We start from the raw sequence: 22790 nt of genomic DNA, 5'->3' as shown, positions 1-22790 counted from the left end.
CTCTCTCTCTCTCTCTCTCTCTCTCTCTCTCTCTCCCCCTTCCTTCCTGCCTTCCTTTCCTTCTTTCCTTCTTTCCAAAAATGATTATGTAGTTATGTAGTTCAGGCTGCCCTTGAACTTTCTAGCCCAGGTTGACCTCAAACTCAAGATCATCCTCCTGTTTACTATGTAGGATTTATTTATTTTCTTTTGAGACAGGATCTGCTGTGCAGTCCAGGATGGTCTTGAACTTTTGATGTAGCCCAAATTGAACTTGTAATCTCCCTGACTCAGCCTACTGAGTCTAGGATTATAGCCATGTATGGCTTTGTAGAGATTTTGTAAAGATAATAATGATACTACCAATACCCATTTATTGAGCACTTACTGTGAGCTACCTCACTGAATCCTGTTTTTAAAATTTTTTATTTTATTAGCACATGCTTGCAGTCCATACATTTTATAGTTGTACTGGGGAGTTGGTATATGTACATAATATAGCTTGCTGTTTTTGTTGCTGTCCGGGGATCAAACTCAGGACCTTGCACTTGCAGGGCAGGTGGCGGAACCACTGAGCTAAATCGCCGGCCTAATATAGCTTGTTTTTTAGAAATTCCCTTTCCTCCCCTCCGTCCATCCTCCTCTAATTAAATCCTTTGTATTTTTTTAATTTAAAAAATTGTTTTTATTTTTTGGTTTTTTGAGACAGGGTCTCACTATATAGTTGAGACTGACCTGGAACTCACTATGTAGCTCAGGCTGGTCTCGAACTCAGCAGGGATCCTCCTGCCTCAGCCTCCCAAGTGCTGGGATTACAGGCATGCGTCACCACGCCGAGCTTTAATTAAATCCTTTTTTAAAAGTATTTATTTTATTGGTACATGTTTGTAGAACATAATGATTACATTCATCCTGGGAAGTTGGTACATGCAGATAAAAATTTTTTTAAGAGTAGGAAACATTTATTGAGGGAAAGAAAGCTTCTAAGAGAGACAGTAGGGGGACCGGAAAGTGGGTTGCCCCAGACATTTCTTAATTCTTTTTTATAACCTTCTTGCCTTCCCTTCTCTCCTTTAATCCTTAAGTTCTTCTGTAGAGTAGGCATAATCTTCCCCTTTTGCCTTTTACAGAAAAAAGAAAGAGGCTGGGTCATTTTCTGGCACCAGGCCAGCGGCGTGCAGTATGCGTGTGAGAAGCCGCGCCGGCTTCAGCTCCTCCCTTATTACCAGACTGGCGATGCCTTGCGCGGCGTGGCCTCTGCTGTACTTCGCTGATTTCCTCCCGTTGTAGGCACAGACTCTCCGGGTGGAGATGCGCAGTGCGGGCGTCACCCCTCATGCTGTCCAGCCCTTCCTGCCGGGCGGGATGGCCAGGCTGCCCTCCCGGGGCTGAGCAGGGCTGAGCCATGGCGCTGGCGTGGCCCCGGGCCTGGCTGTCGGGACTGCCCACGGCCGTGATCTATGGCTCCCTGGCCCTGTTCACCTCCAGCCTGCACAACGTGTTCCTGCTGTACTACGTGGACACCTTTGTCTCAGTGTACAAGATCAACAGAACGGCCTTCTGGGTTGGAGAGGTAGGGCTGCCGCCTGGAGAGTGCAGGTGTCCCCAGGGGCCCGCGGAGAGGCTGTCCCTGAACCGCTGTGGGCCCCTTGTAGAACAGGAGGGCTGCACGCTCGCCACCCGCTGGGCCCTGGCTGGGGAGTCTTGAGGGTGCGGTGACTGGATGAGGGGCTCCCCGCGCCTGGCGCCCACCCGCTCCCTCTGCCGTAGACAGTGTTTCTCCTGTGGAACAGCCTCAACGACCCTCTCTTCGGGTGGCTCAGTGACCGCCAGTTCCTCAGCTCCCAGCCTCGGTTTGTGACCTGGGGATGCCGTGTGACTGCAGAGTGGGACGGCGGCCTGGTTTGGGGGCCAGTTCGGGGTTAGATGTGGACCCTCCCTTTCGGCCGGGGCAGGTGCTGTCCCCCGCAGCCTGCATTCCTGCTGCTGCTCTCCCTCCCGGCTCGGCTCACTGCCGTCCCCAGCCCCGAGCCGTGGGCCCCACTCCTGTGGCCTGTGTGAGGGGCGGGGGCCCTGGAGTGAAGCCCAAACCCAGGCCCCACCCTTGGTTTGTGCTGTGGGGCGGGGTGGCCCCTGCGGAAAGGGAAAGGGCTGTTCCCAGTCCCGTTCTCCCTGCAGGGCAGGCGCCGGGCTCTCCTCCCGGGCAGTAGTGCTGACCCGGGTGCAGGCCCTGGGCCGGCACGGGCCGCTGCTGGCGCTCTCGTTCCTGGCATTCTGGGTGCCCTGGGCCCCCGCTGGCCTGCAGTTCCTGCTGTGCCTGTGCCTCTATGACGGCTTCCTGACGCTCGTGGACCTGCATCATCAGGCTTTGCTGGCTGACCTGGCCATCTCGGCCCACGACCGCACCCACCTCAACTTCTACTGCTCCCTCTTCAGTGCGGCTGGCTCCCTCTCCGTCTTTGCCTCCTATGCCTTTTGGAACAAGGAGAACTTCTCCTCCTTCCGCACCTTCTGTGTGGCACTGGCAGCTGGCTCTGTGCTGGGCTTTCTGGGAGCCACGCAGCTGCTGCAGCGGCGGGTGGAGGCGGCCAGGAGGGGCTCGGGCTGTGCAGCCCTGGCAGGGGACGGCGGGTGAGTGGCTGCCGGGCCTTTCCAGCTTAGAGTCTGACTTGGATGCCGGGTCCCTGGCTGGTGGTGGCCACCCTGGGTGCTGCCTCTGGCCCGGCCCGCAGTTATCAGCTCCTCTGCCCCACAGGCTGTGCAGAGAGGAGCTGCTGGTCCACGGTGAGGAAGCTGGCAGCATCACCCTGGGCCAGTATCTCCGGCAGCTGGCGCGCCACCAGAACTTCCTGTGGTTCGTGGGCATGGATCTGGTGCAGGTACGCGGCACCCCTCCCCACGGCTGACCGCTGTGCCTCGCTTGGGCAGGAGCCAGGTTGACATCTTGGGAGACCTGAACTCTAGTACCTTCTGATACCTTCATCCCGTATGGTCTTAGGATGATTTTAACCTCCTTGTAATCCCACCCGTTGGGAGACTGAGGCAGGTGGATTATTGTTGCGAGTTGGAGGCTAGCCTGTGCTACAGAGTGAGATGTTGTCTCAACTCCCCCCCAAAAGAGTAAAAGGACTTGTATTATTACTAAGATATTTTCAATTAAATTGAAAAATTTAGCTGGGCATGGTAGCTCAGGTCTGTAATCACAGTCCTTGGGAGGCTGAGGCAGGAGGATTGCTGCCACGTGGGCTACATAGTGACTGCAATGCTAATGAGTCTGTGTCTTGGAAAAAACTTGCTTTAACTGCTATTTTATCATGTCTAACTTACTGAAATTAGACAAGCATCAGGAGTGTGGTGTGAGGCCTTGTTGTGGCATGTCCGTGTTCTGGCACGGGACAGAGAGTGCGTGCTCTGCTGTGGCTCTGCCCATCAGGCCTCCCATCGCCCTGTGGCTTGCAGGTGTTTCACTGCCACTTCAACAGCAACTTCTTCCCTCTCTTCCTGGAGCACCTGCTGTCGGACCGCATCTCCCTCTCTGCTGGCTCCTTCCTGTTGGGTGAGTTGTGCCGGGCTGTGCCTAGTGCCCTGCACCCGTCTGGCGGCATGGCCACCTCGCTGGTCGAGGCTTTGCCGTTTTCCTGCCTCTGGTATGGGCAGGAATGCCCTCCTGTGGTCCCCTTGGTGGTGCTGCTGCCCAGAGCCTGGGGTGTGGTGGCCGGGAGTGTGAGGACCACGTCTCCAGGTCGGGCTGTGGCAGAGTCTGTGCGTCTTTCTCGTGTGCCTGTATCTGTGGCCTCCGTATGCATGGCTTCGACCAAACACAGAGGGCAATACTGGGAAGAGAATCTTGCTTGCATCGTTCTCTAGTGCTACAGTACAACAGCTCTTTGCACAGATCGCGTTTACGTGGCATTAGGTTGTGTAAGTGAGCAGGAGATGATCCAAAGTGGGAGGGTGTATGTTGGCTGTGTGGAAATCCTATCCTCAGATTTTGCTATCCCTTGGGGGCCTTGGAACTAGTCCTCTGGGACAACTGTACTCACCTCCAGGGCTTGTGAAGACTAAACAAAAGTATGCAATGCACACAGCCCAGAGCACTGTTCGTGTGAAAGCACTGCACACAGTAGCACTGATTGTTGTTTTGTTTGATTTTTGGAGACAGTATCTTGCTATGTAGTTCAGGCTGGCCTTGAACTCATGGCACCCTTCTGCGTCAGCCTCCTGAGTGCTGGATGACAGTGCTTGTGCTGTGCCTGGCTAGTAGCTCTAATATTGTAAGGCTGCGGCATTGCCTTTGATAAGATGGTGCCCTCCTCCTTCCCAGGCATCTCCTACGTTGCTCCTCACCTCAACAACCTCTACTTCCTGCCGCTCTGCCGGCGCTGGGGAGTCTATGTGGTGGTGCGGGGGCTCTTCCTGCTCAAGCTGAGCCTCAGCCTGCTCATGCTGGTGGCTGGCCCAGACCACCGGGGCCTGCTCTGTTTCTTCATTGCCAGGTGTGTCCCCGGCCACCGCCCTTGTCTCCACACCTGCCCCGCCCCTTCATTCTGATTGCATCTGCAGCGCCCAGCTGCACTCTTCCGGGAGCTGGGACATGGGCGCAACACCTCTGAACTCTTTACTTCCCCTCCCCTGCCTTCCCTCCGGCTCTCTCCCTGGCAGTAACCGTGTCTTCACTGAGGGCACCTGTAAGCTGCTGACACTTGTGGTCACCGACCTGGTGGATGAGGACCTGGTGCTGAATCACCGCAGACAGGCAGCCTCAGCGCTCCTCTTTGGCATGGTGGCCCTGGTGACCAAGCCAGGCCAGACCTTTGCCCCGCTGCTGGGCACCTGGCTTCTCTGCTTCTACACAGGTGAAGGCCTGGAGCATAGCTTCCCTGGGGTACCAGCTACAAGCCCTGGCTCTGGGTCCAGGGAGGCAGAGAGAGCCCCTGGCACCCGACACCTCCGGTCACCTCCCATGTAGGGTAGAGGGACCGAGTCTCAGTCAGTCATTCAGCAGAATGGTGCAGAATGCCATCCCTCCAGGTCCTGCTTTGGGAGCCAGTGGTGCAGCAGGCAGACAGGGTCTTTGCAGTTACGATGGAGCCTCACTTTCATCAGGTAGAGCCAGGGTTGGCAATAAGCAGAGAACCAAGAACTTCTCGGAGTTGTGAGATGGACAGTGTGACCCGGGCACTCAGGGAGGGCCTCCCCAGGAGGCAGCCTCGGCTGTGCGTGGGGTGGCAAAGGGTGGTCCAGAAGTTCCAGGGAGTCACAGGTAGAGGGAATGGCAAGTGGCCTCCAGGACTGGGGTCAGAGGTGAGGCTGGCAAGCAGAGGGCTTTGCGGATGGAGCAGGGTTTGGACTTCGGGAAGCTGTCAGGAGAGCAGGGAAGTGGCATAGTCAGAGCAACGCTTTGAAAAGTTGGTGTTGGCTGCCTGGGGAGGTGATAGAGGTGTGGCTGTGTGGGGTGCCCGTCAGAGCAGGACAGAGACACATGGTGGGTGTCGAGGAGTTAAACAGCAGTCGAGGCGGACTGAGAGGTTTCTGCCTGAGTTTTGGAGCCATGGTGGTGCGACTGACCAGAAGGCAACGGGGGAGGTCTGGGAGGCCTCCGGAGTCATCGCCCCGTGAACTCGAGGGGAACCGGGCGGAACACGTTTTTTCCCATGCTCACCCTAGGTCACGACCTCTTCCAGCAGCCCCCAGTGACCCCTGTGGGCAGTGCCCACCCCCAGCCAGAGCCCCCAGTTCCAGCCCCGGCGCAGGCCCCACTCCGCCAGGGCTGCTTCTACCTGCTGGTGCTGGTGCCCATCACCTGCGCCCTGCTGCAGCTGCTCACCTGGTCCCGGTTCACGCTGCACGGGCAGCGCCTGCGTACGGTCAAGGCCCAGCGCCAGAGTCTAGCACAGGTCCAGACCCTGGACATTAAGACAGTGTGAGGTGTGGTGAGGCCGCCATGCTGAGGACTGCCGGGCCCACCTGGAGGACGGACAGCAGATGGCAGCTCCGGGCACCGAGCCAGGACTGTCAGTGAGGTCTGCTGGGCTCTGCTTGTTAGGGCTGGGCCGGATGAAGGGGACCAGCAGGGACAGGGCCGCACCCCTGAGGTGGGTCCAAAGGCCCCTGACCCTGCCTGGGTGGGGCTGGCCCCTCTGGTGACCTCAGGAGCCACTTTTGGGACTGTGACTTCTCCTTTGCCCAGTCAGGGGAAGCTGTGTCAGGTACTTCCTTCTTCCCTCACGTGGCTCCCTGTCCCTGCAGCTGTGCCATCTCTAAAGAGTCATTTTGTTACTGAGTGATTAAAGCCTGTCATTCATATTCCTCAGGTCTGTGCTGTGAGTGGTAGCCTGGCAAACAAGACTGCCCACTGAGCACACGGTGTGGTGGCAAGGGTTTGTAACTCTAGTACTTGGGAGGCTGAGGCAGGAAGACTGCTGCAAGTTCCAGGCCAGCCTGAGCTATGTAGTGGTTCAAGGCCAGCCTGGACCAAACAGAGAAACCCTGTCTCAAAAAAACAAACAAAACGAAATGATTCCTCACTGAGCAGGGAAAGCACCCTAGGAGGAGCAGTTTTCTAGACTCAGGACAAGAATGCAGGTTGCTGGGTGCCCAGCACAGACAACAGAGGGCCTGTGCTAGGCCAGAGGCTCCCGCACAGGAGCCACGGGGAATTTCAGTTTCTGGGGAGTTCGTTCCCAGTCTAGCTTAATGAGTTGGGGAGTGGCCTGATGCTGGGGCCTGAAAACCTCTGATTTTACCTTGCTGCTGGGGTCGAAAACCACTGCATTTGCTGAGTCTTAGCAGAGGAAACAGGGATCCTGGGGCCAGAGAATCCTGTGGTGTCTGACAGCTTTTTTTCCCCCCTTCGGTACTGGGAATTGAAGTTGGGCCCTTGTGCTTTCAAGGCAGGCACCAGAACCACTGAGTTAAATCCCCAGCCCTCCACCCACTTTTTGCTGACATAGGGTCTCACTATGTAGCCCGGAGTGCTCCTGTCAGCAGTCTCACTTGTGGGCTCGAGTGTCTGAAGAGTCAGACCCTCAGCTTTGAACCTGGGTTTTGGCGTGAACCCTGGTAGCTCTACCCATCTGCCAGCGTGGTGCTCGGGTCTGGCCTGGCTGCCAACAATGCCCCCAGAGACAGACCAGGCTGGGCACCTTGCACCCCTCCTGCCGTGCACTGCCCACACACAGAGGCCCCACGGTGTCTATCGGAACAACTTTATTTAAGTACACAGGGCCCCACCAGGCAAGGTGGTTTGTGCGAGGCTGCGCGAGAGACAGGCCTGGGCTGAGGGGGGTGAGCTGGTTAAGCGCACTGCAGTTTGCAGTTGCCACATCGCTTTCATACACACCTGCTTCGACTCACGCCTGAGGGCCTTGGTCACAGGACGGCACAGGAAAGAATACTGCCTGGGGTCGGGTTGGGTGGGCCTGGGGTCACAGGCAAGGACAGGTTCACCCAGCTTTGTACATGGCCCAAGCCGTCAGCTCCTGGCCCTCTCTGGCCCAGCCCTTCCCTCACATGCTCACTCAGGGGCCCTCCTGCCTCTTCCACCTGCTGCCCCTGTCAGAATGCAAAAGGCAACTTGGTAAACTGCAGCTTTCTCCAGTCCTGAGGGACTGGATCTCCAATAGCTCTCCCTTGCCAGGGGCTCCGCCGCTGATTCTACCTCCTGTTTCAGAAAACTCAACCGGCAACCAGCCTGTTGGTTCCAGGACAGCGAGCAAGTGGAAAAGGAAAGAGGCTGAGTGACTGCAGTCCCAGAGAGCTCTGGGGCGTAGCTATGGATATTGTCGGCTCACCGTCAGCAGGGAGTGTGGGCCCTGGACACTACCCTGTAAACATCAGTGTGACAAGGTGGCTGGCAGGCAGAAGGTGGGAGCCCTGGACCCCCAGGCCCCTCACTGAGCAAATACTTCAATAAATAAACCTGTTAGGATGGTGTTGAAATGAGGATAGATGAGAAGTGTGTAACAGGACTGGGAGCTGACGGTTTCCTTAGCTCTGAGACCCCAGGGATGGACTGGGCTTGGGGCACTAACTGCAGCCAATCACAGGCGGCATGACTGCCCTCTCCAAACAGCCGGTGAGGTCCCAGGCCAAGTGGACGTGAGGGCACCCTACCAACCCCAAAGTCCTTTCACAGCCTCTCACGGCTGACAGACAACCAAACCAGACAGAACTTCACCCCAGTCCCAGTCCACGGTCCACCAGAAGAGGCAAGGACAGCAGGAGGGGCCAAGGACAGGAAGCGGCTCAGGCCTGGGGCACCCTGGGGGAGAGGCCAGCCAGCCCGGGGTGGGCAGCAGCCAGTCTCCCATGACGACCGAATCCCACAGAGCCATGTGCAGGTCCAGAGGAGGAGTGGCCTCTGCCTGCATTCTTCCTGCCAGGGCCCTAGTGGTCAAGCCCAGGCCTCGCTGTCACCATCATGGGTAACCATCGTCCTTTCTGGGCCCGGAGGTCCCTGGGCCGCATGGCACTCACATTTGTGCACACACTCGTACCCCCACACACGCTCACACACACAGGCAGCTCCTCACAATCACTCCGACTCAAGAAAGCGAGTTTAAAGTGGAGTTAACTTCAGAGAGAGGTGATGATGACATCTCAACATTAGAAGGTTTTCCTATGGATGGAGCGGGCACCATCTTCCTCATATTCCTTCTTGGAGACCCACATCTTCTTAAAGGTGTCCAGCGAGGCAAGGATAGAGCCCCTGGGTGGAGGGTCCAAAGGAGCAGCGTGAGAGTGAAGCCTAGAGCCAGGCAGTCCCCAGGCCAAGCCAGATCGGGGCCTTTCTTTAAAGGGACAAGGATGCAGGGTAATCAGTGCCTTTGCTTCCGGTTCTGTTCTTATTCCCTGAAGAGCTACTCACCCAATCCATGTGGAATACAGTCTCTCCTGTGGTGCAGATATCTGCAGAGGCAAGGGGAAGAGAAAGCTGAGACTTCCCCCTCTGTTTCCCTCCCTCCTTCCGCCTGTTTTGTGCATTCCACACAACCAGCTCTGCTCCACTCCCTCTGGAGGTGCTGCAGCGACACACACTCATACAAGAACTGCACGCCTTCATTTAGGACCCTCCTGCCTTGAGAAGTACTCCGATGCCGGATCAGTTATGGGGCTGGGGGACAGCAGAAGCAAAGTCAATCTTCGGACAACTGAAGGCCCACCAGGCCCGCCTGGTGCCCTGCCATACTGGGACCCTCAAACTGCTCTCCTTCTGAGTGAAAAGGAGTGTCTCCCCTGGGCTGCAGAAGCTGGAGCTTGGGCGGGGCTAGCAGGGGCTGAGCACCTACCCTGATCTTCACGTCTTTGGGAGCCAGTTTCTTCACCTCACTCAGGAGCCTGTCTCCAAAACCTGGATGTGCAGGAAAGGAGATTCTCAAGTGAGTTCTTGGGGTGCCTGGGCCAAGCTGGATTGGTTCCGGAAAGGGCTCCAAGAGCAAAGACCCACCTTTGAACAGGGTGGAGCCTCCTGAGAGGACAATGTTGGAGAAAAGTGTGCGCCGCAGGTCCATGTCGGACTTCTGGATGGCAAACACCAGGACCTCGTGGATGCCCTCGCTCTCCTCACCGATCAAGTCTGGCCTGAACAGCAGCTCCGGGGCCCGGAAGCGAGAAGGACCGATCTACAGAGTGAAGGGCAGCTTCACAGGTGGTGGCTGGCACTGAGGGCTCTTTGCAAGTGTGAAAGGAAGAGGCTTCTCTACCCATCTTACAGCACACAGGTGGCTACTGAAGATGGGGTCAAGACAGGCCCTATCTGTCAAGAGCCTTGGGAACAGACAGGGAGAAGGAACCAGAAGCACTCCTGGGAGACCAGGTCTTTGGCATCATTATATGGATTCATTCACTAGTGGAGATTTCTTTCTATCAGAGGGAATTCCAGGGTGGCGACTCACCTTACAGCATGAACCATCCTGCTCCCTAGTCCATCCTGACCTGGGACATTACCCTGGCGGCTCCTCTCCTCCACAGAGGAACGGAGATCTTGCTCCTCTGCGGGACTCGGGGCCCTGGTCGCCACTCCAGAGTACTATGGCTCCAGCCCTTCGAGAGTCCTGTCCGGGCAGGCTCTGGCGGGCCTGAGGGGAAAGGCAGCGGTACAGCCCCTACCTCGATGGTGCTGCCGTCGGGCAGGTAGTACTGAGCCTTCTCTGTCTCCAGCGTCTCATCCTTCTGGGGGTTTATGGACAGGTAGCAGGCTCTCTGCAGAACCAAGCAGACACTCAGCACCCAGGCCCCAGGGCAGAGGTATGCCTCTGCAGAAGGCTGCCCATCACTGTGACCGTGCCGAAGTTGGCAGAGCTGCACCGCAAGCACATGAGGCATGGGTGCTTACCTTCCCCGCTTCCCAGTGAGCTCTTTTGGAACTCGCCTCTTCATGGTCTGAGACCACAGTTTGATTTTCACCCAGGCCCAGACATCCTTCTCCTTCCACTACCACTGTGACCAACCCTGAGATAGCAGGGAAGTTCTGTGTACTTAGAAGAAGGCATCTGACTTCCCCAAGGATGGGAAGCATTAGCGCCAGCACCCTGACCCCCAGCTCAGAGTGAGGCAGCTGCTCCTCCAAACAGGGCAGCACTCTGGAAGGTGACGGTCAGTGGGCAGGCCAGAAGGCCAGCAGACCTGGAAGCCCAGGGAGGAGCTGCACCTCCTTCACTCACAGGTCCCCATCCCCAGGCCCCCGGGGCTGCACGTACTTCTTTTATGGCCTTGACAATCTCAAATTCAGAGGACGAGTGGAAATCGTAGCCCTCCTTGCGCAGGTAGAGGCGAAGGAAGCGAGAGACGTCTCGGCCAGCAATGTCAATGCGCATGATGGAGTGAGGCATAGCGAAGCCTTCATAAATGGGCACAGCATGGGTGACGCCGTCTCCAGAATCCAGCACCACGCCTGTGGTCCTGCCTGTGGCATAGCTGAGCAGAGAGGGGCTATCAGTGACCCTGCCTCTCACTCCAGGAAGGAACCCACTTCTCCCTGGGGCTCAGCATGGCTGAACTGAAGCCTGGCCTGCCTTCCTCCTGTGCCAGTGTGGACTGCACACTGTGAGGCCCTGAAACAGCCCAGCTTCCGGGCATGCAGGCCTGCCTTCTGGTCTCAGCAGGAGGCCTGCTCTCCAGCTGCTCCCGGGACCCTGCCCAAGAGGCACTTTTAACTTTCCGATAAGAGGAAAAACTGACCTACAGGGCTGAGGAAGACAAGGAAATAGGTTGAGGAAATAAGCCTACTGTAATTTTCACTTCCATAAAGACCTACTTTTTCCTCACAAGACCTTCAGGTCCTTCAGGTCTGCCTCTAGTTTTCTTTCATATATATTTCTTCTTCTTCCTTTTTTTTTTTTTTTTTTTTTTTTTTTTTTCTTTTTTTTTTTTTTTTTTTTTTTTTTGGTATGGGGGATTGAACTCGGGTCCTTGCACTGGTGAGGCAGGCTGTGGAACCACTGAGCTAAATCCCTGGCCCTTTTCTTGGTTTTTTGAGACAGGGGTCCAGGTTGGCCTTAGACTCCCAAGTGCTGGAATTACCACCACACCCACCCCTTCATATATACGTGTGTGTGTGAGCAGGGCCTTGTGCTTTCCAGGCAGGTGCTATGCCGCTGAGCTACATACATCCCCAGCCCTCAAATATATTTCTTTTTTTGTTTCTTTCTTTTTTTTGGTACCGGGGATCAAACTTAGGACCTTGTGCTTGCGAGGCAGACGGAGGAACCACTGAGCCAAATCCCCAGCCCTATAGTTCTGATATGAGGGCAAAGCCAATGTTTGCTAAATAGTCATGGGTACTGTGCATTGGTGGAGAGGACAGCAGGGAATGCAGTGGACTGTGCTGAGGCCAGCTTGCAAGCCCTATCTGTTATGGTAGCTGTTAGCAGCTCCAGCTGTTTTTTGCCCTACAGGGACATAAGCCTTGCATTACCACTTTTCCCATTTTTCCAGAGAAGCCAGCAATTGGGATTTTGATATGAAAACTCCTAATTTTTAAATGCTGGCTCACAGTTTTTGTTTGTTTGTTTGTTTGTTTTTTGAGACAGGGTCTCACTATGTCATTGAGACTGACCTAGAACTCACTATGTAGCCCAGGCTGGTCTTGAACTCACAGCGATCTTCCTGCCTCAGCCTCCTGGGTGCTGGGATTACAGGCATGTGCCATCAAGCCCAGCTTGGCTCACACATTTTTAATGGAACCAAACTAGTCCAATGCAGCAGACTGAGGCAGGTGTGGGGCAGGGTGTGGAGTGGGACAGCAATGAGGGAACAAAAGCAGGGGCTGCGGCGCTGTGTGGGTCACAGCTGGACCTGGAGCAGCAGCCTGCAGAGCTCTTGGCACAGGGTAGAGGCTGGAGGAAGGCTCAGATTTGTTCAGGGCTTCAGGAAGCAGCTGGCCTCCGCACCCAGTGGACAGCCTCGCTCTACAAACCCAGAGTCCCAGGACTAGACACCGTCTCGGTCCAAGCCACAACTTCTCTGTTACTCCCAACCGGGAAACCTCAGTATCCAGTTCCAACAAGTCTCCTAGCCTCTCCCAACATCTCTAACCCTTCCCAGCAGCTCAGAAGTGCCCAAAGGAGAGGCGGCCTCAATTGTGCACAGGACAATTCTGCCTGCAAGGCCCACTAGCCAGCCAGGCTCCTACTCACAGGCTGAGCACAGCTTGCATGGAGATGAAAAGAGCTGGCACATTGAAGGTCTCGAAGAAAACTTCAGCAGCCCGCTCTCGATTCTTCCGTGGGTTTAAAGGCGCCTCAGTCAGGAGCACAGGATGCTGGAGAAAGGGACCCAGGAGGCAGTCAGTGAACGCCAGATTTCTACCATCACCAGGAGTGGGGAGAGGCCCCTGCCTCAATGGTTGGGAGCCCATGGGACCTCTGTCAGACTCCCTCCCAAAAGGCCTGTCATCAAGCCTGCCCACACTGGTTTCTCCACTTTCAAAGTCATGCCCCTCTGAACCTCTGAATCTCTGAAGCCTCACTCTGTCCTTACCATCACCCTCCAATTCCCCTTACTGGCCAAGTAACTACTTTGTGTCTCTCAATGTCAAGATTTGACAGCCACGCATGGCAGCACATGCTTGTGACCCTAGGACCATGTCAGCCTGAGGCAAGAGAGCATTCCAAGTTCGAGTCCAGCCCAGGCAACTCAATGACTTAGTGAGACTCTGTCTCTAAGTCAAAAATTAAAAGAAAGGTCTGGGGGCATAACGCAGTGTACAGGCCTTGGGTTCAATCCCTAGCTCTAAGAAAAACAAAGAGATTTTGTTTAACTCTAAATTTTCTTTTCTTTTTTGTACCGGGGATCAAACCTGTGACTTTGCGCTTGTGAGGCAGGTAGCAGAACCACTGAGCTAAATCCCCGGCCTGTTTAACTCTAAATTCTGAATCATGATAAAATCACAGCATAGGGCCAGGGATTTAGCTCAGTGGTTCTGCTGCCTGCCTTGTTAGCACAAGGACCCGAGTTTGATCCCTGGTACCAAAAAAAGAAAAAACAAAACAAAAATAAAACCAGCATAAAAATCTGTACTGTAGGGCTGGGGATTTAGCTTAGTGGTTCCAGTGCCTGCCTCGCAAGTGCAAGGACCCAAATTCGATCCCCAGTACCAAAAAACAAACAAACAAACAAAATCTGTACTGTAAAACAGAAAATTAGATTTATATATATAATTTTTGGCAATAGGGTCTCACTGTGTAGTTCAGGCTTTCTGTAACTCACAGATATCCTTCTGCTCAGCCTCCTGAATCTGGGATTACAGGTGTGTGCCACCCCGCCTGGCTGTCGGAGAGTTAACAGTGTGAGGGTGCCCCAGGGCCATCGTGAGTCCTTGTGTGGTTTGATCATGCTGTGAGCCATGTGGCCTGTTAGGTGGGTCTCTACATGTGTGTCATGGTCTACTTAGGCTGCATTCACATGCTTGTGTTAAGGAGTACTAGGTAAAAGTGTGTGCTGGAGTGTGCAAGTGCTGGAGTGTATTAGGCGGCCAGGTGTGAGCTACAGGGTAGTAAGCTGTTCCTGGCACTGACCTGTGATTCATCATTCTATGTGTCAGCACACGTGTGTCTGTGTGTGACGGGTGTTCTGTGCGTCACTACACACGCATGGACATGTCTGAAAAGCGTCTGGCCTGGTGCCTGATACACAGTCAGCCTCGAACACTCTTGCCAGTTTCAATGTCCTCCTCATCTCTGGGATGGGGCGCCCTGCATGGGCAGGACTCACCTCCTCTGAGAAAGTCTGCAGCTGGTCCTTGGAATAGACGTACTGCCAGATACGCTCCATATCGTTCCAGTCCTTGACGATGCCGTGCTCCATGGGGTAGCGGATGGACAGCAGCCCTCGATGCTCCTACAGCAGAGAGCAGGACTTGCAGTGGAGGCAGGGACCTGAGCCACTCCCACGGGCGCCTCGGCCTAAGCTCCCTCCCCGCAGCCTGAGCCCCATGCTCCAGGTCTTTAGGCTGTGTTGCACACTGTCCTTGCTGCCCAGGGAGCTGCAGAGCAGGGTGGCTGCATTTTAGTGGCCTCAGGACCACTCTCTTCACTGCTCGGTTCCTGGACACAGTCTCTTGGCTCTCACCTCTGGCCTCAGCACTTGAAGCCAGGGTTGGCCACAAAGGCTCCGCTGTTCTGCTTACTGAGGCTGCCTGGGGCTCTGCCACAGATGGGCAAATTAACGCATCCCATGCTGTGCCAGCCAGGATCTCCACTCTGAACCCCTTTGGCCAAAAAGAAACCAAGCCCCTCAATCAGATCACTGGCAGCGTAGTGACAGGCCTCTGCTTCCCACAGTGGGGTTCTAGCTATTTTTTTCTTGAATACCAGAGGCTGCTCTTGGGAGAAATAAACTGCCTCTGCTGAGGATAAAAGGACCAAAAGGGAGCTTCTAAGAGAAAACTGCTCATTTTGTTCCAGGCTAATACTCAACTACTAGGTGAGGTCTAGTGTGGATAATGCTGGTCTGCAGCTTTTTCTGTAGGACCCAGAATTACCTCAGCTTTGGGGCCAATGAAGATGTCTCCTTCGAGGGCTCCTGCCATGACACGGACGTGCTTGGGTCTGCCCACACTAGAGGGGGCAGGGAAGAAAACCAGTTTCATTTCAGGACCGAAACAGGAAGAACATATGTACAGGTGCACACACACCCAGGTTCTACTGCGTTCACTTTGAGAAGTGAGGTTACAGTTGATTTTGATTTCCTTCCTTTATTTTCTATAATTTCTAAAAAGAACATGCCTTATTTATATATTACATTATATTTTATAAATACTGGAACAATTTTTAGAGGATTCATTTCTTCTCTTCAATATGTATGCAGACTGAAAATGTAAGAAAACAAGAACTTTTATATTTTTTTTGGAGACAGGGTCTCACTATGTAGTCCAGGTCAACCTTAAACTTGCTAAGCAGCCCAGACTAGCTCCAAACTCAGGATGCTCCAAACTCAGGATGCTTCTACCTCAGCCTCGCAAGTGCTGGGGTTACAGGCTTCTGCTATCATGCCCAGCCAAGAAAAAAAATTTTTTTTGGTACCAGGGATCAAACTCAGGACCTTGCACTTGTGAGGCAGGTGGTGGCACCACTGAGCTAAATCCCCAGCCCTCAGCCAAGAATTTTTAAATGGTTAACTCAGATTTTTTAAGGGGCTGAGATGTAGCTCAGTGGTATAGCAGGTGTAAGGCCATGGGTTCCATCCCCAGCACCACAAACAAATAAACAGCAAGAGGGGCTGGGGATGTAGCTCGGTGGCGCTGCACCTGCCTGGCAAGAGCATGGTCCTGAGTTTGAGACTTAAACACTCACTGGATTCTATAGTCCCCATTCCAGGGCATCTACTAAGTGAAGCTACCATCTCCTGCTCACAGTCTCTGCCTCAGGGAGAAAGCTCCAAGAAAGTCATTCTCTCTCTCTCTCTCTTTTTTTTTTTTTTGGTACCAGGGATCAAACTCAGTCCTTTTGTTTTCAAGGCAGGAAGTGGAACCACTGAACTAAACCCCTGACCCCAAGAAACTCATTCTCACTGAGATGGGAATGAGTTTAATGGTCTGTACAGTTTAATGTTAAAACTCATCCTGGGTGATAGGAGAATTTTCAAAAGAAGGCTTCTAGCCAGGCTCAGTGGCCCATGCCTATAGTCCCAGTTACATGAGAGGCTGAGGCAGCAGGACTACCTGAGCCCAGAAGTTTGAGACCTGGGCAACATGGTAAACTCTGTTTCAAAAAATGAAACTAGTGGTACATGCCTGTAATCCCAGCTACTTGGAAGGCTGAGGCAGAAGGATCCCAAGTTTGAGGCCAGCTCAGTGATCTTCCTGCTTTGGCCTCCTGAGTGCTGGGGTTACACGAATGCACCACCACACTCAGCTCAAAATAAAATGTTATTTTATTTATTTTGGGGGGGGGTGGTTGAGACAGGGTCTTGCTGCATAGTTCAGACTGGTCTTCAAATTATTAGCCTCAGGCTGGCCTTGAACTTGCAGTGATCATTCTCTCAGCCTCCCAAGTCCTGGGATTGCAGAAGTGCACCGCCACACCTTGCTCAAATGGGCTAGGGATGTAGCTTAGTGGCAGAGTGTTCCTCATTTTAATCCCTAGTACCACTAAATAATTAATTAATTAATTAAAAAGTGAGTAAAAAGCAGGCTGGGGATTTAGCTCAGTGGTGTTGCCACCTGCCTCACAAGCATAAGATCCTGAGTTTGATCCCTGGTACTGCAAAAAAAGAAAAAAAAAAAAAAAAAAAAAAAAAAAAAAAAAAAAATATGGGCAAAAAAAAAAAAAAAAAAAGTAAAAATCAATGATAAAATTTGTGGCATCAAAGTAAGGTTTTTTTAAAACAAGGCCTATTGCCTGTGCCTTACAAATGATACCCGGTAGCATCTGTTTCCTTTGCTGACTCCAAACACGTCTCCTTTTCCTTGCTTGTTCATTGTTTGGAGTACTAAGGCTGATCTGAGGGAGAAATCTTCCTAAAAGAGGAGCACTGGTCTCATAATGAGACTCCTAAAGTTCTGGCTGATGATGCCACGAATGACTTACTAGTTTGGAAAGCAGTATTTCGGGATCTGATCACCAGCAAAACCAGCTTTAATCACACCGGATCCCTGAGATGGGGTGAGAAAGAGAGAAAAGTTAGAGCTACGGCCAAGGCGAGAGGACCAGCGCAGGAGTTGGGTGGAGGCACATCTGCACATGTGCGCAGGAGCCTGGGAAGGAGTGCGTCCAGGGAGGGTGGGGCAGCATGGAGCTGGGCACGGCCACTGCTCACTCTTGCAGCGCTGCATTTCTCTGCAGGCTTTGGGTTTTCTACATTGAACATGATTTCCTTTGGGAATTAAATAATAAAAGGAAGAAAAGAACCTGGGAGCATCAAAGAAGCCAAGTTCAAGAACACAGCTGGGGCGGGGAAAGCACCCAACCCTCTCTGTGCATTAGCGCAGCATACTTTAACCTCCCCTGCCCCGCCCGCCTCCCTCCAGGACGCCCCCACTGGGCTGAACACATGTCACGCCGTCTCCATCATCTCGTCTGCCTTGGGGCACAGCCCTCACTTTGAGGGGTCTGATTATATTCTGATTGTTTGCTTTGTTTTTCTGAGATAGGGTCTTCCTATATAATGGGGCTGGTCCTGAACCTGCAGTGATCCTTCTGGCTCAGCGTTCAATGCTGGGATCATAGGTGTGTGCCACCACACCTGGCTTATGGTTTTGCTTTTTTCACTATTCTTTTACTCCGCAGTCTCCTGATGGTAAAGAACAGAAAAGCCCTATAGCCTTGTCTTGTGGTAGGAGACCCACAATCCTGGGGCTGTAATACTTAGTATGTTGAGTGGGATGTCCAGAAAAGAATCCAAGTTTTCCAATCAGCATCTACCTTCCAGGGCTCAACCAATGTCATCATCGACTCTCTAGACACAGATACCAACCTGGGGACAGACAGTGTCAAGGCCTGAGACTGCTTTCTTCTCAGCTCTTCCCCACACCTGTAACCCTCACCCTCACAGCCCAGCACAGTGTACAGCTCTCTGCTGTCTCTTGGGCGGAGCGTCATACTTCCAGAACCCACACAGCATGCAGTAACACAGCATGAGATGCTAAGTAGTCGAGGCTCTCCAGCAACGTGTCCACTTCCCTCCCTGCCTCTCCAATTCCTGCAGAAGACTGTCCATTCTGGTGCTCACTTCTGGCAAGAAGAGGGCTAGGGTAGGTGCAGCAAGACGTGGCAAGAAGACAGGCAAAGTGGTGTGGGGGGCCAGCCTAGTTCTCTAAAGGAACAGGAACCTGTTCATACACAGAAGAGAGAAAAACCAGGAGACCATGGTGCCAGCTCATGGGCCTGGGCAGTACAGTGAGAAGCCTGGAAAAGGCACGGCTGTAAGCCGAGCTGGAAGACCAGGGAGGAGGAGGAGGTCTCCTATTGCAACCCCAGGGCTCCAGGACTATGGCATGCATAGGCAGAACAGCCCTGTGCAAGACAAGTCTGGAAGCTGTTAGCTCACATTTCCAGTGATTGTTCACTGCCTCCACTGGGGTGTGGAGACGCCAACAGATTAACTGGATCTCCAGGCAGAGAGTGAGAGAACAAAAGAAGTACTTCAGATGTGAATATTTTTTAAAAAATTTTTCTGGTACTGGGGATTGAACTCAGGTCCTCATGCTTTCGAGGCAGGGCCAGTGCCACTGAGCCACATCCCAGCTGGATGTGGATATTTTTAAGAGCTGATTTTCCTGGATGCTTCATTTTTCTTTTTAAACAGGGTCTCATTTATGTACTTCAGGCTGGCCTTGAACTCACTATGTAGCCCAGGCTACAACTAATGGTGATCCTCCTGGTTCAGCCTCCTGAGTGCTGGGATTACAGGCGTGCATTACCACTCCTGGCTTTGATCTCTGAATACAAGGAAAGATGACCAGATGCTTCATTTTCAGTTTACTAGCAAAAGGACTAGAGTCTGGGTAACAAGGCAGATTAAGATGTCAGATTCTTTTCTTCCTCTCTGTCCTTCTTAGATTGAGTGTAACAGGCCCAGTTCAAATGTCACCATCTTCCTCCTAAAGAGTATGCCCAAGGTGATTGACTTTCTAATATCTCATAGCCTAGTGGTGGTGAACTGTTTTTTTTTTTAATCGGATAAAAGATATTAATGTATGAGTTGTATTTTCTAAACTAAAACCTCAGTAATTAGGTTTAATTGCAGCATTGGCACTTGCGATAAATAACTGAGTTTTGGGTGGTAGTTTGGGCCCTAAAAGGTTTGCCACCACTGCATAGCCAATCACTAATACTAGGACTACAAGGTAGCATGCACCTCATTTTGCTTTAGAACTTAGGGTTTCCATTTTTATTTCTTCTCATTTCAAATTCCTTGAGAGCAGAGATTTCATACACTGACAATATCTGGCATTTGCTAGGTACTCAACAGATGCTGGCTAGCTAAGGCTAGAACCAAGTGAAAATGATTAGCAGAGGAAATTTAAAGTGTGGAACCTGAAAGAGGAGCTGGAATGCCAGCAGCCCTAGGGAGAGGAGGCACAGGGAAGGCGAAAGTAGTTTTGGGAATGATGAATAAAGAGGAACCAGACCCAGCTTGTCCATGCGGGTCCCAGTGGGCCTGCCAGGCCAGTGGTGAAGAATCAGTGGGAGGTGCTTAGCTCTCACCTCTGTTGAAGCCATACAGTGACTATAGTCACATCCATTTCTTTAATCTCTCTCTTTTTCTTTTGAGACAGGATCTCTATGTAGGTCATACTGGCCTTGAACTGACTCTGTAGCCCAAGTTAGCCTCAAACTTTTGGCAGTCCTCCTGACTCAGCTTCCCCAGTACTGGGATTACAGCTGTGTACCACCACACCTGGCTTCATTTCTTTAACAGTATTTACAACTAGACACTGTGTGGCTGGCAGATAAACTGCCATTCTGTTATTTATTTGGACAAAGCCATGTGAAGAAATTTTTTTGTTTTTTGAGACAGGGTCTTTCTATACATTCCAGGCTGGACTTGAACTCTCCCTGCCTTTGCCTAAGTGCCAGGATTATAGGCATGTACCACCAAGCTTAGCCAGAACATATTTTTTATTTTTATTTATTTGTTTTATTTTTTTGAGATAGGATCTTTCTATGTAGCTCAGGCTGGACTTGAGTTCACTATTTGGTCCAGGCTGGCCTGGAATGCTTTGTAATCCTCCTGCCTCACCTTCCTGAGCGCTGGGATGACAGGTGTGTTCCACTACATCTAGTATGATAATGTTAATTTTATTAGGAGTGATAATAGTATATTGAGTATATTTTTGAGAAAGGAAAGTGGGTGGGAATGCAGTTGAAAAAACTGGCCAGAGGTTGAAAACTGGTATAGTGAGGTATAGTGGATGTTCATTATTTTATTCAAAACACTTATACTGAACACAGACATATATACTCACAAAATATAAAATATATGTCCAAGCTGGGTGTGGTGGTACATGCCCGTAATCCCAGACCTTGGGATCCTGAGGCAGGAGAACTGCTGTGAGTTCAAGGCCAGCCTCAGCTACAAAGCAAGACCCTGTCTCAAAAAAAGCAAACAAACAACCCAAAACAAAACAATATATATCCATAAAATCACAGAAGGAAAGGAACACGTCAATTTATTATTATTTTTTTGGAACCAGGGATCAAACTTAAGACCTTGCACTTGCAAGGCAGGCAGTTGGCACCACTGAGCTAAATCCCTGGTCTGGAAAACATCAATTTTATGATAGCTAATTCTGAACATCAGGATGGGTTGCGGAGGTACAAAGAGGCTTCAATTTTATCTGTGATTCTTTTATTTCCTTTAAAAATTCTGAAGCAAATATGGCAAATTTTCAACATTTATAAAACTGTGTGATAGGTGCCAGGTACAGTGGCACATGCCCATAATCCCAGCCACTTGGGAGGCTGAGGCAGAGGAGCTGAAAGACTGATGCTAGCTTGGGCAACTCAGTAAAATCCTGTTTCAAAACATGAAGGGCTGGGTATAACGCAGTGGTACAGCACTTGTTCAACGTGTGCTCAGTATGCCCTGGCTTCCATCTTCCGTACTGCAAAACTACACAAAATGACAACCAAAACTACTTGGCAGTGGATATATACTACATGGGTACTTGTGATATATGTCTTTGATTTTTTTTGTTGTTGTTGTTGTTTTGTTTTTTTTGAGACAGGGTCTCATTATGTAGTTGAGATTGACCTGGAATTCACTATGTAGCCCAGGCTGGTCTCGAACTCACAGTGATCCTCCTGCCTCAGCTTCCTGAGTGCTGGGATTACAGGCGTACGCCACCACACCCAGCTGTCTTCCAATTTTTGTTTGAAGTAGCTGAAGCAGCACAACATCCCCCCCAAACCCCAGTGGACCCTGCCTCCAACTTACTGATATAATTCTGAAGACTGGCACTGTGCCTGCAGGTAGGCCCACATGGCACAAAGACATTGTTATGATGGACAAGAATGGCGAGCCATTCTTGCCCAGGAGTATAGTCTTTGAGATCTCAGCACAGATTTGAGCTTCAGAATAAACAGTCTGCTCTTCTATCTATGATCCTGCTCATCACTTTATTGTTGCTGTTCAAGTACCCCACCCATTTTCCTCATTAAATTCTGATAAATTGGTTTACTGAGTACCAGAGTAGGATGAGAAGGGTAATTTTAAAACAGAGGAAGGCAGCAAGGACTGGTGATACATGTCTGTAATCCCAGCATTTCTGGGAAGCTGAGGCAGGAACACTGAAAAGTTCAAGCCCAGTCTGGGAAACTTAATAAAACCTTGTCATAAAATTTAAAAAGGGCTGGGGATGTAAGTCAGTGTGAAGGCCCTGGGTTCAGTCCTTAGTACTTCAAACTAGATAAGATAAAACTCAGTGGTGCAGCTCCTGCCTCCCAGTGAAAGGTCCTAAATTCAATCCTAAGTACCAGGGTAAACAACAACTAGAGAGATAAATAAAATCTAATATCATGTAAATTGCTGTGGTACTGCACTAGGTAGGGGATAATGCTTGTGTGATACAGATGCAGTTTTTCTTTTAAAACATTTTTTTGTCATTGTTTATTTTGAGACAGGGTCTCACTATGTAGTTGAGACTGACCTGGAACTCACTATGTAGCCCAGGCTGGTCTTGAACTCACAGCAATACTCCTGTCTCAGCCCCCCCGAGTGCTGGTATTAAAGGTGTGCGCCACCACTTTAAAAACATTCTTGATCTGCTATCGGTTGAATTCTTGGATGTAGAGTGTGCATGAGGACTGACTGTACCACAGAGAAAGATAAGGTCAAAGTAAGAGGCATTAGCCAAATGATATTAAAGGAAATGGCTGGAAATACAATCTTGCCCAACAATTCAACAATGCAAAAGAATCAGCAGGATGGACAGGCTGCTCCTTCTGTACTGCCGATGACAACAGGAAATCATTTCTATATATTTTTTCTTTTTTACAATGAAGAAAAAAGTAGATAAAGGATGCAGAGACTGGGTAAAGATAGAAATAATATTCTTTGAAAAGCAACATCAAGAATAAAGACTCTTGAGCTGGGCATGTTGGTGCACACCTGTAATCCCAGCACTCAGAAGGCTGAGGCAGGAGGATCACTGTGAGTTGGAGACCAGCCTGGGCTACATAGTGAGTTCCAAATTAGTCTCAACTACATAGTGAGACCCTGTCTCAAAAAACAAAAAAACAAAACAAAAAAAAGAATAAAGACTCTTGCTGGGATCTAGCTTAGTGGTTCCACCGCCTGCTTCAAAAGCACAAATGCTGGAGTTCAATTCCCAGTACCAAAAAAAAAAAAAAAAAAAAAAAAAAAAA

At 51.4% G+C, this 22790-nt stretch overlaps 2 protein-coding genes across 11 annotated transcripts in view; one reads left to right on the top strand and one right to left on the bottom strand.

The window, feature by feature from the left end:
* Positions 1–6288, top strand: part of Mfsd13a (major facilitator superfamily domain containing 13A) — an 11386-nt gene extending 5098 nt beyond the window's left edge. For 4 of the 9 annotated variants that reach the window (XM_010626430.3, XM_010626428.2, XM_010626429.2 and 1 more), the window contains exons 2-9: positions 1270–1552; positions 1750–1832; positions 2158–2610; positions 2735–2858; positions 3439–3535; positions 4304–4475; positions 4642–4835; positions 5647–6288. In XM_010626430.3, coding sequence (XP_010624732.1) covers positions 1385–1552; positions 1750–1832; positions 2158–2610; positions 2735–2858; positions 3439–3535; positions 4304–4475; positions 4642–4835; positions 5647–5906 — 1551 coding nt within the window. In that variant the 5' untranslated portion in view covers positions 1270–1384 and the 3' untranslated portion in view covers positions 5907–6288. Of the gene's footprint in view, positions 1–1109; positions 1553–1749; positions 1833–2157; positions 2611–2734; positions 2859–3438; positions 3536–4303; positions 4476–4641; positions 4836–5646 lie in introns of all 9 variants that reach the window. The other 5 variants (XM_033761453.1, XM_010626426.2, XM_033761452.1 and 2 more) reach the window with 2 other exon arrangements.
* A 1601-nt stretch (positions 6289–7889) lies between these two features.
* The window catches only part of Actr1a (actin related protein 1A), a 17358-nt gene continuing 2457 nt past the window's right edge, over positions 7890–22790 (bottom strand). For both annotated transcript variants that reach the window (XM_010626433.3, XM_010626432.3), the window contains exons 2-11: positions 17010–17074; positions 14963–15038; positions 14194–14319; positions 12618–12742; positions 10680–10896; positions 10090–10182; positions 9428–9602; positions 9270–9331; positions 8849–8889; positions 7890–8689 (exon numbers count right to left, since the gene is read on the bottom strand). In XM_010626433.3, the coding sequence (XP_010624735.1) occupies positions 8587–8689; positions 8849–8889; positions 9270–9331; positions 9428–9602; positions 10090–10182; positions 10680–10896; positions 12618–12742; positions 14194–14319; positions 14963–15010 (990 nt within the window). In that variant the 5' untranslated portion in view covers positions 15011–15038; positions 17010–17074 and the 3' untranslated portion in view covers positions 7890–8586. The remainder of the gene's footprint in view (positions 8690–8848; positions 8890–9269; positions 9332–9427; positions 9603–10089; positions 10183–10679; positions 10897–12617; positions 12743–14193; positions 14320–14962; positions 15039–17009; positions 17075–22790) is intronic.

This window comes from Fukomys damarensis, unplaced genomic scaffold, assembly GCF_012274545.1.
Source record: "Fukomys damarensis isolate Sample0158 unplaced genomic scaffold, DMR_v1.0_HiC HiC_scaffold_8, whole genome shotgun sequence".
NCBI classification, from domain to species: domain Eukaryota; kingdom Metazoa; phylum Chordata; class Mammalia; order Rodentia; family Bathyergidae; genus Fukomys; species Fukomys damarensis.
The sequence above is the reverse complement of the archived record's forward strand: the minus strand, read 5'-3'. Positions and strand labels throughout refer to the sequence as shown.